The sequence below is a fragment of the Dendrobates tinctorius genome, unplaced genomic scaffold (assembly GCF_039654945.1).
Source record: "Dendrobates tinctorius isolate UK_male_01 unplaced genomic scaffold, ASM3965494v1 ptg000162l, whole genome shotgun sequence".
NCBI classification, from domain to species: Eukaryota; Metazoa; Chordata; class Amphibia; order Anura; family Dendrobatidae; genus Dendrobates; species Dendrobates tinctorius.
Genome location: NW_027361829.1, coordinates 23,421,114 through 23,436,888, shown reverse-complemented (window position 1 = coordinate 23,436,888; position 15,775 = coordinate 23,421,114). Strand labels below are relative to the sequence as shown.

Sequence of the window (15,775 nt, the reverse complement as noted above, 5' to 3'; positions counted from 1 at the left end):
GCAGAATGAGAGGAAATGGCCAAGCAATGCGCATAATTGACGATCACTCCATTCACATCAGGTGCATCAGGTCCCCAGTTCTTGGGATTGATGAGAGTCCCAGTGGTCACACTCCCAGCGATCGGGAATTTATCCCTTACCTTACTAATAGGGGATAACTGCCAAGCATGAGAATACCCCAACAAATTAAAATCGATTAAGCAAAGGAATCACAGCAAACATGTTACCTGGTACATGCTGTTTTTCATTAGTTTCACTATCAGTGGCTGCCAGATTTGCTTTGTGTATCTTTCTCTCAAGATGTATTCATGAATCCTTATGAATGCCTGCTTCCTTCCAGCAACTGATAAACAAAAAAAATTTTGTAGCTGTATTTTCTTCTTACAAAACAAAAGATCTGAACACTACTGAGAAGCAGCCTATATAACCAGACCATGATTTATGGATGGGCACAATGTTTGCTTACCAAGGCTATAACCCCCAATACATGAATGCCCACTGATGTATCCCATCCACTCATTTTCACTAGAATCTACTACAGATAATTTTAAAAATGGAGCAGTTTTTTTTTTTAAAGTGAATGATAAATTCAGGAATTGTGTTTAAAGTGGTAACATCGAGTCTAGTTATTTTTACATATATATATATATATATATATATATATATATATATATATATATATATATATACATACATATATATATACATATATATATAACTAGGAAAAATCCTTTTACTACATCAAACAGATTATGTCAGTCAGAACTACAGTTGTGGCCAAAAGTATTGACACCCCTGCAATTCTGTCAGATAATACTCAGTTTCTTCCTGAAAATGATTGCAAACACAAATTCTTTGGTATTATTATCTTCATTTAATTTGCCTTAAAAGAAAAAACACAAAAGAGAATGAAGCAAAAAGCAAAACATTGATGATTTCACACAAAACTGTTAGGTGCCACAGGTAAGTTACAGGTGCCGTTAATTACACAAATTAGAGAAGCATCACATGATTTTTCGAACAGTGCCAATACTTTTGTCCACCCTCTTTTTTATGTTTGGTGTGGAATTATATCCAATTTGGCTTTAGGACAATTCTTTTTGTGTTTTTTCATTTAAGACAAATTAAATGAAGATAATAATAACAAAGAATTTGTGTTTGCAATCATTTTCAGGAAGAAACTGAGTATTATCTGACAGAATTGCAGGGGTGTCAATACTTTTGGCCACAACTGTAAGTATTCATCAGATGGCACAGATGGGATCACATATTCTCTATTTCCAACATTTATGTTCACAAAATTGACCATGTTAGAAAGACACTACTGATGGACAACGCCAGCCGGCAGCCTGAGACTATGGTCTGAACTCCTAAATGGTGTAACAAACTTTCTGCTGTTTTTTTTTTTTTTTTTGCTTTTTTCTTTCTCTCTTTCCACTGGTTTTGAGCCAAGCTATGCTTACGTGTGTATCATTGTGGTTTCTCCACCTTCTTTGTGTTTTCTTTTCCGACCTACAGTAAATCTATGCATGTAACAGTCATGTCTTCTGCAGGAGGATCTCATGACGAATACAATTTTCTCTAGGGCGTCTGATGTGACTCACACAGTAAACAGTCCCCACATACTAGAATCTATTCTGCCTTTCTAAGAAAAGTTGAATTAAAAGCCTTTTTAATTAACATACTGAAATATATTATGTTGGTATAAAAGACAATAATTACCTTGAAAGCTCTGGAAGATTCCATGTAGAAAATCTACAACATCATTGTTATCCAAGCACTGACCAGGACTCCGGAGGCCAGCTTCATAGTACATCAGAGCAGTAGATAAATCATGTAACTTCAGAGCTGACATGCCCGCACGGTAATAAGCCTGCACGGCACAAAATAGGGATCACGTCAGGTATCATGGCATCTATTCAGTGACTGGAAGAAAAGGTCTTAAGATCCATGACGAATAGATATACAAAGATTTCGAGACATGGCAAAAATTAACATACAATGAATAGCTTTATTACTTTTTGTCCTCATTTATATAGCTCCATTAATTCTGCAGCGCTTTACAGACATAATCATTGCTGTCCCCACTGGGGTTCACAATCTACATTTCCTATCAGTAGGTCTTTGGAGGAAGCCAACGCAAGCTTTAATCTCTTTAAACCAAAAATCTCTTAAAACAAATCAATTTTAAAGAAAAATTAAGACTGATTTTAGTTCAGTTGCTTTTGTTTGTAAATTGAAAAATTGTAGAAATACAAAACGCAGAAGTGGTTGAAAGAATTGGTGATATGACTGACAGCTTTAGGGGACACGAAGAAGTGTTGAGAGGAACCAATGCTGTAAAACATATTGGATGGGTTTGCAGGAGCGGAGACATGGCTGTCCACGAGAAGAACAGACAGCTAAAACATATCCTTCAATCTGATTCACCCCACCTTTGTTTGTATGCCCAATTATTACTTTCCCAAGACACAGTACCAGTAAGGCCATCCTCATGCAGCCCAAATTAAATACCAACACAAAAGCATCAATTTCCTACTATTTGACTTTCAAGAAGACTCACCAATATCAGTTCATCATATGGGGAAATCAAGAAGTCATATTGCCATAAAAATACAAATTTTATTCAATAAACTTAAAATGATACAACAAATCGATCAAGAGTTTAAAATATGGGGACAATCAATGCAAAAAAGAACGGCCACTGGAGGGATGGAAACAACCAGACCGTATGCACTAATAAAAAATTTGTAAACTGTATGAATCAATCACATAATATGCATAACGTTCATATGCGAGCATATCGAGCAGCCAGAAGGCCTACAAACAAAAGTGCACAGTGCATATAACAACAAGTGAATAATTATAGTATGTACTTTATTATAAGCAATATAAAAATATTCACTTGTTATTATATGCACTGTGCTCCCTACTTCATAAAAGAATGCTCACTGCTGATAAATTCAGTTAAACAACTAATAAGAAAATTCTGTTTCCTTCCATTATTCCAATCTGGTTCTATAAAAGATTCCACTGGATGATTCAGTGAGTAATGTATGAATAAAATAGCACGTGACCCCCATCTAGTGGTCACTTGAAAAATACCAGTCAGGAGGCCTCCTTTCATTTCAGCCCTTATTCTGCCATACGATCCTACATTGGTTCACACCGATTTCCACCTACAGCTGTCAGCGGTGTAACACACTGTAGTTCTGTGGTGCGATTAACGGAAAAGGACTATGGTCAAGATTGGAAAATCATCTGATGCTAGTGCCAACAGTGGCCCACAAATAGCCAAAAAGATGGAAAAATTTCTTAGGCTAGTTTCACACTAGCGTTTTTGAGCGCAGCGACGGCCTGCGCACGGCCGCTGCTAAGCCCCGCCTCCACCGGTAGCTCCGCCTACCGGCGCATGACGCTGCATGCGCCCCCTGTCCCCTATCTTTATCACTGGGGGAGCAGTATGCGTTTGGCGGCGCATGCGTCCTTTTGACGGTGCGCCGACCTGCGCCAAACGCAACCTGCTGCAGTTTGGTTGCGCCGGCGCACCGTCAAAAAGGCGCATGCGCCGCCAAACGCATCCTGCGCACAGCCTGCGCCCCCAGTGATAAAGATAGGGGACGCAGGGCGCATGCAGCGTCATGTGCTGGTAGGCGGAGCTACCGGCGGAGGCGAGGCAGGGGGCGGGGCTTAGCGGCGGCCGTGCGCAGGCCGCCGCTGCGCTCAAAAACGCTAGTGTGAAACTAGCCTTACAAAACAAAGTGGCCCTAAGCACGTCTCATCGCAACCTAAAGAGGCAGACGACGATTAAGTGACAGAAGATTTGCAAAAGGATCCTTCTGATTTTTGGACTCAGATGAACCAATCTCCAGAGGTTTCATTAGAAGTATTTTATCCTCTGCTCTGGCTCCCTTGGCGAAAGACTTATCTACAATTAAAAAAGAGATCCAGCAGATAGGGGGCAGGGTGGAGGAGCTGGAGGAAGCACATTCAAAATTGTCTGCCTTCACTGGGGACCTGAAATCTGGTCTTCTGCAACAAGAAGATCATAAATTCCCTCTATACTGCGATGGAGGATATCGAGACTAGAAACAGAAGAAACAATCTTAGGATTCAAGGTGTCCCGAAAGCGTCGGACCAGGAAGATGTGACAGACATTCTTCATGAGCTTTTTCTACCTATGCTAGACCTAGAGGAGGGAAAGATGCTAGTCCTTGAGAGCGCACATAGGGCGTTGAAACCCAAGCCCAAACAATCAGAATTCCCAAGGGATGTCATTTGCAGAATTTTGGATTTTCGCATGAAAGAAAAGATCCTCAAGAAGGCAAGGTCACTTGGAACCCTGGAGTATAAAGGCTCTAAAATCCGGGTCTTTCAGGACCTGGCGCCATCAACCCTGTCCAAAAGATTTCAACTGAAGCCATTTACAGATGCTCTCAAACAAAGACAATTTTTGTTTCGTTGGCTTTTTCCATTTGGCCTCTTCATCACGGCAGACGGCAGGGGATTTTCTGTCAAGTCATCCTCTGACGTCGCTAAGGTGTGCACGGAACTGGACATTCAACTAGACCAGATACCGGATCTTCACCTTGCCCGCACTGAATTTAGCCTCCCAGACCTGACATCACAAGAACCATGGAAAAAAACGGGCAACTCCAAAGAACGAAGAAACAGAAGAAGACGAGAAGGGAGACAAAACCCCTCCACGGACTGAATGGATAACTTTTGTTCCTGGAATATCCGGACACGCATCCTCTTAGATAATCGGTTAGGACTATCCCGCCTTCATATGGAACAATGAGATAATTTAGCTAGGATTCATTCCACCATTTCCCCGATGGTTGTTATAATGGCATTTGCAATTTTGTTGATTCAAAGGAAGTTGATAAGCTAGGGCAACAAGCCCTTGTTGTTGTTAATTACATGTTAACGCTCTTGTTTTTTACCTTTCTCTCTTTCCTTTCACAACTTCTCCCTTGTCCGTTGGCAGCTCATCCGTAACCTCAGTCCGAGCCCCGCTACCTATTGACCTGACATGGCTGACTGAATGCGAGAGACAACAATAGCGTCATACAACGTAAGAGGTCTGAACGCTCCAGTTAAAAGAACACAGGTACTGGCACATCTTAAGAAATTAGGGACTGACATTGCACTTCTGCAAGAGACCCACTTTGTCCAGGACAAAATCCCGAGCTTCGAAAGACACTACTATAACACATGGTTTCACTCCTTTTCCTCTTCTAGGAAGGGAAGGGGAGTGGCAATCGTTCTTGCAAAAGACACACCCTTTCAGTATTGGGATCAGCTCCACGATAGAGATGGCAGGTACATTTTCATAAAAGGGATTTTAGCACACAAACTGGTCACGTTGGGTTGTGTTTATGCCCCTAACGTAAAACAAGATACATGGTTCTCTAAAATTATGAGAGAGACGAGCCAATTTATAGAGGGCACTTTAATTTTGGGGTGGATCTGAATGTCCCCCTTGAGCCACTAATAGACTCCACTACCGGGAAGTCTACCATTTCAAAATCCGCATTAACACGCATTCGAACAACCTTACATCTACATCAATTGATCGACACTTGGAGATTCCTAAATCCAACGGTATGCGACTTTTCACATTTTTCGCAGGCACGGTCGTCCTACAGCAGAATAGACCATCTTTTCGTCTCATTCCGAGTGTCTGCATGTCTGAAGGATTCACAAATAATTTCGAGCATCCATTCGGATCACTCCATACTACTGATCAAACTTATGATAGGCCATAGATCAAAAAATAACCCTTGGAGATTGAATGAAACTCTGATGGCGGACGAGCCTTCCAGAGATAAAATAAAGAAGAAAATCAAGGAGATCTTTGAGACCAACCTTGGTGAGAATGTCAAATTTTCAACTATCTGGGAGGCTCACAAGGCCGTAGTCAGGGGTGAATTTATCTCTATGGCTTCGCAAATCAGAAAAGAAGAAATGGAGACACTACATAAAGAGATTCAAACATTGGAAAGAGACCATAAGACAACTCTAGATCCCAACACTTTAAACCTACTTGCTCAGAGGAGACAATCTCTCAGAAACTTACTAAACAGAGAATCGATAAAAATTTACACCAGATGGAAACACAGGGTATTTGCACATGGAGATAAAATGACAAAGTTTATGACAACCATGATCAAAAAAACGTAAAGCCAAATCCCTTATTTACAAGGTTAAATGCCCTGATGGAGTCAAAATCACAAACCCTGATGGAATAGCCGCCGCCTTAAAAGAATATTATTCAACCCTGTAAAACTTAAGACCGGGAGAGTGTAGAACAATTGGAAAAAAGGCGAATTAATATACAAGAATTCCTACATAATTTAAAACTTCCAATTTTATCTGAAACTCAGCAACAGGATCTAGCAGCTCTCTTCTCTATCGGGGAACTCCAGTACACCCTGTTGAGTTGCCCTATGGGCAAGAGCCCGGGTCCGGATGGGCTGCCGACGTCCTACTGGAAGACTTTCTGGGAGACACTGGGTCCTCACTTGCTAAAGTTGTGCAACGATGTTTTGAAGGGCGAAACTTTTGAGAGACAAACATTGGAAGCACACATTACATTAATACATAAAGAGGGTAGAGATCCCGAGTTGTGCAGTTATTATAGACCGATCTCACTGCTGAATAATGATCTCAAAATATCGGCAAAAATATGGGCCGCAAGGATCAGCCTGGTCCTGGACACACTTGTCTCTCCGGATCAGGTTGGCTTTGTGAAGGGAAGAGAGGGAAGAGATAACTCCCTGAGAGTTCTGTATTTGATGCAACATGCCCATAACCATCATAAACCTTTAGTTTTGATGGGTACCGACGCAGAGAAGGCGTTTGACAGGGTGGACTGGACATTCATGCGAGAGACCCTGAGAAAGTTTGGTTTCCCCCCAATAGTTATTGAAGCCATCTTTCAAATGTACAAATTTCCATCCGCAAAAGTAAGAGTTAATGGGGACTTCTCACCCCCTTTTGAGATAAAAAATGGCACACGTCAGGGCTGTCCCCTCTCACCAGCGTTGTTTATCTTAACCATTGAGACATTAATACAGAGTATCAGACAACACCCGGCAGTAGAGGGCACTAAGATTGCAGGTACTCCACATATGGTAGCGGGGTTTGCAGATAATCTTCTCTTGCTTCTTTCGGACCCAGTGAGAGAAATCCCGGCGGTGCTGGAGAGGTTCAAGACTTTTGGAAAGCTCTCGAATTTTAAGATCAACTTAGAGAAATCTGAGGCGATGGGAATAAACATAAGTCCTAGAATAATTCAAAAGCTGAAAAGGGCTTTCCCAATTAAATGGAACTCTAAATATATTAAATATCTAGGTATTAAATTAAGCCCACTTTGGAACTCCCTCTTCTCACTCAATATCGTACCCCTTCTCGATAACACTCTAGGAGCTATTAAGTCGTGAAGAGCCCCCTTTGTCTCCTGGTTGGGAAGAAAAAACCTCATCAAAGGTTTCCTATTACCCAAGTATAGCTATAGCTCCAGAATGTTACCAATCACAGTTCCTAACATGTTTTTCCAGAGGGTCCGGTCTCTTCTCGAAAGATACATATGGGGGGGGTCTAAAGCCTAGAATGAGTTATAAAACACTTTCCCTTCCTAGACATAAAGGGGGTATAGGAATCCCAGACCCACAAAAATACCATTCAGCGGCGACTCTGTCTCTTCTGGTTGATTGGGTAAGGGACAGTGACCACAAACTCTGGATAGAGATCGCGAAAGAATCATTGTCAGTTCCAATTGCCACTTTACTCCATTCATCCACGGCATTTTTAAAAAAAAGTCTCCTCCCAAAATGCAATCACAAAAAATTTTATTAAGTCTTGGTCTATATTTTCATCCTCACTGATGCCGCTCCCATCCCCTCTGATAAAGGTAAAAGACCTACCTGGCCTCTACCTAGACCGTCCGGATAATAGAGGCACAGATGCACTACACAAGATAAATGACAACCTAGATGACTTCATGGAGGACGGAGCGATCCTCCCACTTCAGGATTTACAAGCGAAATTTCTGCACTACCACATTAGCTTCCTTCATTATAACAGGCTCAAAAACTCATTTAGGTCATATTTACAATCGGGATTCCCATTTAGAGAGCTGACTGCTTTCGAAAAGTTGTTGGCCCAGACAAACAAACCAAGGGGTGTGTTGGGTAAACTTTATCAGATGCTTCTTTCCCATGCTACCTCAGTTAAAAGAGCGTACATATTAAAATGGGAAAGAGATCTTGGGGTGGAGTTACAGGAATGGGAGGTTGACAAGATATATAAAAACTCGCATGGTCCTTCTGAATGTGTAAAGATCCAAGAAAACTCCTACAAGGTCCTGGCCAGGTGGTACACCACTCCGGACATAAAAAAGAAATGGCAACCTGAGGCGTCCTCGGATTGCTGGAGATGTTTTGAGGAGATGGGATCTTATATGCACAAATGGTGGCAGTGTGATAAAATTCAGCCATTCTGGAGTAAATTACTTAAAATTTCGACAAAACTTTGTCAGCTCCCAGACCCTCCATCCCGGAGATTGATCTTTTTGAATTGGTCAAGTGAAATAGCACAATCCAAACACAGAAAACTTCTAATGTATTTATTGGCAGCAGCTAAAATGTTAATCCCTTTATACTGGCAATCTCAGACCTGCCCTTCTGTAGCAGAATGGCTACATAAAGTTAACCAAATTTATTATATTGAAGAGATAATGGCCAGCACGACCTTTGGAACAAGTAAATTTAACTTGATCTGGGCGCCTTGGATACTTTTTAGAGAATCAGTTGAATACCTAAATCTTCTAAATGCACAGTAGAATGTATTCAATTTACCTGAAAGTCAATCATAAGGAAAGTTAATATAGGTTGCTTCTTTGTGCGGACAAGGGACTATCACTGCTGACTGGACACTTACCCCCATTGTTTCCTACACCGTAACCTACCCCTCTATTCTCTAGATTTCCACACTATTTCTTTCTTCTTTAGTTAAAATTTACCCTACACTGTGACAAATGTAGGCATATTACTGGAAATGATGTAAAAGAGTATTGTCTTATTCTTCAAGGCCCTGAAGAAAACACGGCTACTTGTTTCAATGTGTGACAAGTGGTTATTTTGTAAAAGAAAAATGTACCAGTACTGGGTCAGGAAGATGGGCAGGAAAGCGATGTAACTTTTGAGAAAGCATTTTATCTGTCGCATGTATTGTTGTTTCCTTCTTGTTTAAAACTAATTAAAAAAAAGTTTAAAAACAAAAAAAACGATATTGCTGTGCACGTGTCCTGTCTTATATCACATCTTTTAACCACTTCAGGGATCGGAAAATCTGAAGCAGTTAAAAAAAAAAAAAAAGAGTGACATGTTAATTTTTCAGGTGCTCAGAACCGCCTGCTCTCTGTGCTCCAAAGCACAGAGTAAAGAGGCCAAAAGAATGGCAGCAAAACCACCTTAGGAAAATAAGCACCGCCATTTCCTGAAGTGACTTCACCTGGGAGAACTCAATGGCTGCACCGGCTCCTAAGAGATGCTGTGTGCACATAGCCTTACAGAACTCTTCTCAGCAACAGTGACATTACATTTGTCATAGTCCAAGTTTTTTTTCTCAACGAGCCAATCATACTGTAAGACATGAGCAGAGCCTAGTGAGACTGATGACTAAAATGCAGCTACCAGTCAGTAACATTCCTCCTCTTCTTCCCAGCAGTTTGGGGAGTGCTATACATTGAACACAATGAATATGCCCAGGCTTGGTATACACCAAAAACACCTCTGGGGGTATAAAGATCAGAACAACGCCGGTAATCAGCCTGAAAGCTCACCTTAACAAAAGATGGACACAACTGTATACTTTTCTCTGCCGATACAAATGCTTCTCCCCATCGTTGAAGTTTAAATAGGGTGTTGGCACGGTTGTTCCAAAGTATGGCCATTTCTCCACTAAAATCTCTGAAATAAAAATGTCAGGAAAACATGTGACTTCTTGATCTCAAACTCCAATGTAAATAAGGTACAAGACGCAGGACAGAATTACTGATGCTGTACAACATGAGAAATGGATTCAATGTATCATTTCTGCCCAGTGTTGAGACTGCCACTGGAGAACTACAATTGCACGACTGCAAAGATGTCCCTCTAAATTACCTTTCAACTATGATGGCAGGGGCCATGTGGATACTGCCAGATGGTAGTCTGTGTGCACTTGGCCAAGGTGCACCTACGAAAGGCTAAGTTCACACGAGCATATAAAAAAAAACAAAAAACAATTTACATCCAGAAAAAAAATGGAGTCCGTTGTGCATCTTTACACAGTAGCAGAGAATAAAGTTTGCAAAACACAGTTTACGAGGTATAATAATGCTTAGGTAAAGGTTTATTAATGACAAGATATATGTAAACATTTAATGCTATAGGCTAGATCAATATAGCATCTGATTTTTTTTATTTTGGCTCAATTATAAGGAGAGTCTCATCCGAAATATGAAATTTGGTCTGTGCAAAAATAACAACCTGTCATCTGAACTGTACAAATGACTTACATTGGCCCGAACTCCGTCAGCTTCTACCACCGACAAAACACTGAGAAACGCTGCGACTGGCTATTCAGATTTGAACAGCCAATCCCAACAATTGCGGGGGGGGGGGGGGGGGGGGTGGAACTTTAATGTTCAAATAGAAATAGAAAGAAATAGCCAGCTCACCAGAGGTCAAGCGCAGAAGCTCGGAGCGCCGTGCGGACCAACGTCATAGACCATAGAAGGAAAGTTCTGCTCCAGCTGCTATTAAAATCTTCTTTAATGAAAAACCAGGCGATGTCTCCTCACTCGGGAAGCATTTTGGATATACCATTTAAATACTAGACATCCAAACGGTCTCAATAAGAGACATGATCTATTGTTGCACTATTGTTGAATTTCCCCTTTTTTTTTTTTTTTTCTATGTCGATTTTGTATTTAATTACATGTGTCCAATTGGATTGGCTCATGTGATCATGTAATTTTTATATGATGTTTTATTCGTTAAGCTACATATATATGTCTAATCTAAGGCAAATTTCAAACATGGCTTTGACAAAGACCGTCTGGTCGAAACGCGTAGCCTGTCATCTCTGTTGTGGTGTGGTTATATGGAGAGTCTTCACCATTGTATGTTTTAATGGTTTTTCATTAAAGAAGATTTTAATAGCAGCTGGAGCAGAACTTTCCTTCTATGGTCTATGACGTTGGTCCGTACGGAGCTCCGAGTTTCTGCGCTTGACCTCTGGTGAGCTGGCTATTTCTTTCTATTTCTATTTGGACAGTTTTGGACTGCCGTGCCCCCATTGATTATCTCCACTCTGATTGAGAAATATTTATAACCCACCACTCACAGATTATATGTACTATATTCTTATGCAACATAGACATGGATGTTGCTAGAGACCGATCCAGAAAGGTTGCACAGGTGTTCTCTGATCCATCTAATCAGGGGGTGGCAGACCTAGACAAGAGTCTCAACAAATTTGATAAGCTGCTTATATTGGAAACTAAAATCTGGTGGGATCATGACACCTTAAATAACTATATTGCAAAGGACATGATACCAAGAGGTTTAGGTTAAAAAAAAACTGCCTACTACTGTTTACTCAGATGAGTTTAAAAATGAATGGAATGCTATATTGAGCAATTGTTCGGCAAATTTAATGAAATTAATAATAAAATATGAAAATCAGAAATTGAAGGAAATACAAGAGGAATTGAGTCTATTAAACATTTCAATGGTGGAATACAAAACATTACCACAATTTGACTCTTCAGTGACAGCTGTGAACAAAAAGGTGTCAACATTGGAAGATGAAATTATGGATAGAAAGAAAAAAAAGTTCACAAGAGACTTGAATGACTATTCTACCAATATGGTGTATGAATGGGGAAAATGGAAGGGTCTAAATAGAACCCCAAAATCTATCTTGAAGCAAAGCCATGTTCACAATAAGCGCAGAAACTCCACCAGAATTCCAAGATCTCATGTTTCCTTCACTTCATTATAGTTGGATTCTTCTGACAATTTTTCAAGCATATCTGATGTTTCGTCTAATGAGATCACTCCAGGTGCGTCCAGACGCAATCTTCATCATTCAAAAAACGTCACAGGCGTGGAGGCAGAAAACACCGGAGGAACACAAGGAATTACAACTCGGAGAAAAAAATATTGGCACCAATAGAAAGCTGCAATAATGTCCTCAATTTATCTTCAATTATTCTAACTAAAGAACAAACCCAAATATTATCATTGGGTCTCAATTTTGTCCCTGATCGAGATTTTGATCTGTTTTCTACCATTATGGACGTTAATAAATTTATTCGCAATTTGACAGTTAAAAAACATTTTTTTGACATTGATAATTCAGATTGTGTCCCTCTATCTAGTCACCTCTCAGATACTAACAATGAGTTTGTGGACATGAATTTTGAGGAACAGTTAGCACTGGTTACTCTGCAGGATCTAGATGAACATTCCCTTTCCAGCAGTGATCAATGTGAACAGACACATACTTTTGAGACAAAAAATCCGTATTTTTACCCAGTGCAAACGAGATCTAGTTGCATGGAACAATTTCAGGATATGGTAGAGAGGGATTTGCTCCATTTATATGATCAAATGAAATCCAAAGATAAATTAAACAACAAAAAAAAATTTTCAAATTATCAGCACAAAATCCTGCAGGATTTGAAAAATAATGCTGATTTAGTCATTAAAATGTCAGACAAGGGAGGAGTGGTAGTGGTATTGAATGCCACTGATTATTATCAAAAAATGATGGAATTATTATCAGATAGTACCATCTATAAAAAACTACCGCATAACCCGTCAACAAGATTTAAGGAAATAAGTAGTGCTCTAATAAAGGAAGGTTCCAGTTTGGGGATTTTAATAGCTAGTCAAGCAGAATACTTGGAGGTAAAAAATCCCAGTTTGCCAATAATACATGGGGTCCCCAAAATCCATAAATCTGGGGGTATTCCACCTTTGCGCCCAATAGTATCGGGCATTGGCTCAAATAATGAGCATTTATGTCAGTGGGTAGATTCGCTGTTACAACCTTTAGTGCAGCGCACCCCGGGATACATCAGGGACTCCAAACAGGTTTTGGGGGCATTCTCCAAAAAAACTTGGTCATCCAAATATAGTTGGCTAACTTGTGATGTTATTTCATTATACACGTGCATTTTCCATGATATAGCCATACGAGCATTACAATTCCATTTTGTCAAATATAGCAATTTTTCATCTGAGCTGCAAAATTACATTCTACAAGCAGTTGCATTTCTTATGTCACATAATTTCTTCACGTTCAATGAAGAATTTTTTTTGCAACTTAGAGGAGTTGCAATGGGAGCTAAATTCTCACCCTCCCTTGCAAATCTTGTAATGTCATTTTGGGAAATGGAATATATATATTCCACTGCCAACCCTTTTTCAAAGAAATTAATCTGGTATGGTAGATATATCGATGATACCCTCATCATTTGGGGTGGAGATATTTCTGCCATACCAGATTTTATAAAATATATTAATTATAATAATTATAATATCAAATTCACGTATAACTACAGTTCTAACAATATTGCATTTCTGGATTTGTGTTTGAGTGGCACAGATGGTGCGATCATTCATACCAAAACGCACCATAAACCATACAGTGGGAACACGGTGCTACATGCAAGAAGCAGTCATTCAAAACATACAATCAGGTCAGTCCCTGTTGGTGAATACACCAGAGTTAAACGCAATTGCAGCTCAGAAGAATCCTTGCAAGAGGAATTTGCACATGTTACCAATAAATTGACAAATCGCAATTATCCAAAATGGACCCTAACTAGAGCACAAAAAATAGTGCAAACCAAAGATCAAAATGACTTGCTGGTAGAGTTGAGCGAAACGGGTCGAAAAAATTCAAAAGTCGCCGACTTTTGGCAAAGTCGGGTTTCATGAAACGAAACCCGACCCTAGGATGAGGTCGGCTACGAGGTCGGCGACTTACGCGCCAAAGTCGCGTTTCAAAAGTTTGTTTTGCGCTCTTTTTCAGCCAATCAGGATCCACGGACACTGTGGGCAACGTGATGACATAGGCACGGGTCACCACCATCTTTCAGAAGGGCATGCAAGTGATTGGCTTGCTTTGGTGGGCGTCACAGGGGGTATAAAAGGGCGTGCACGCCGACCGCCATCTTACTTCTGCCGATCTTAGTATAGGGAGAGGTTGCTGCTGATTCTGTAGGGAGAGCGTTAGGCAGGGAAGAAGACAAAAAAACTGCTTCTGCTGCTAGCGGTTTGGCCTGCACAACACACCAGTCACTGTGTGTGCAGTGCAAGGGGAGGCTATATAGTGGTGTATCAGTGGTGTTGGTTGTTGGGCTGCCTTCTAAGGCTTCCTGACATTCCTGCATTGCTGTTTACCCACTGCTCCGCAAACTGCTTTTTTAAAAGCAATCCCAATTTTTTTTTTTTGTCCTGCTGAGAAGAAAAAAAAAACTGCTTCTGCTGCTAGCAATTTGGCCTGCACAACACACCAGTCACTGTGTGTGCAGTGCAAGGGGAGGCTATATAGTGGTGTATCAGGGGTGTTGGTTGTTGGGCTGCCTTTTAAGGCTTCCTGACAGGCTGGCATTGCTGTTTACCCACTGCTCCGCAAACTGCTTTTTTAAAAGCAATCCAATCTCCCTTATCCTCTAGTCACTTTTGTCACAGCTGTGCCATCGAGCCTGTCACATAGCGCTCAGATATTCATTGGGCCTCACACAATCCAAAAGTGTCCAGTGTCCAAAAGTGTGTGCAGAGATTCAAAATCTCCCTTATCCTCTAGTCACTTTTGTCACAGCTGTGCCATCGAGCCTGTCACATAGCGCTCAGATATCAGTGGGCCTCACACAATCCAAAAGTGTCCACTGTCCACAAGTGTGTGCAGAAATTCAAAATCTCCCTTATCCTCTAGTCACTTTTGTCACAGCTGTGCCATCGAGCCTGTCACATAGCGCTCAGATATCAGTGGGTCTCACACAATCCAAAAGTGTCCACTGTCCACAAGTGTGTGCAGAAATTCAAAATCTCCCTTATCCTCTAGTCACTTTTGTCACAGCTGTGCCATCGAGCCTGTCACATAGCGCTCAGATATCAGTGGGCTTTACACAATCCAAAAGTGTCCACTGTCCACAAGTGTGTGCAGAAATTCAAAATCTCCCTTATCCTCTAGTCACTTTTGTCACAGCTGTGCCATCGAGCCTGTCACATAGCGCTCAGATATCAGTGGGCCTCACACAATCCAAAAGTGTCCAGTGTCCAAAAGTGTGTGCAGAGATTCAAAATCTCCCTTATCCTCTAGCCACTTTTGTCACAGCTGTGCCATCGAGCCTGTCACATAGCGCTCAGATATCAGTGGGCTTCACACAATCCAAAAGTGTCCACTGTCCACAAGTGTGTGCAGAAATTCAAAATCTCCCTTATCCTCTAGTCACTTTTGTCACAGCTGTGCCATCGAGCCTGTCACATAGCGCTCAGATATCAGTGGGCCTCACACAATCCAAAAGTGTCCAGTGTCCAAAAGTGTGTGCAGAGATTCAAAATCTCCCTTATCCTCTAGTCACTTTTGTCACAGCTGTGCCATCGAGCCTGTCACATAGCGCTCAGATATCAGTGGGCCTTACACAATCCAAAAGTGTCCAGTGTCCAAAAGTGTATGCAGAGATTCAAAATCTCCCTTATCCTCT

General features: G+C 40.9%; 1 protein-coding gene across 2 annotated transcripts in view; it reads right to left on the bottom strand.

Moving 5' to 3' along the window:
* The window catches only part of TRANK1 (tetratricopeptide repeat and ankyrin repeat containing 1), a 235,450-nt gene that overhangs the window by 128,940 nt on the left and 90,735 nt on the right, over positions 1–15,775 (bottom strand). For both annotated transcript variants that reach the window (XM_073549901.1, XM_073549902.1), the window contains exons 3-5: positions 9,851–9,977; positions 1,723–1,873; positions 228–343 (exon numbers count right to left, since the gene is read on the bottom strand). In XM_073549901.1, the coding sequence (XP_073406002.1) occupies positions 228–343; positions 1,723–1,873; positions 9,851–9,977 (394 nt within the window). The remainder of the gene's footprint in view (positions 1–227; positions 344–1,722; positions 1,874–9,850; positions 9,978–15,775) is intronic.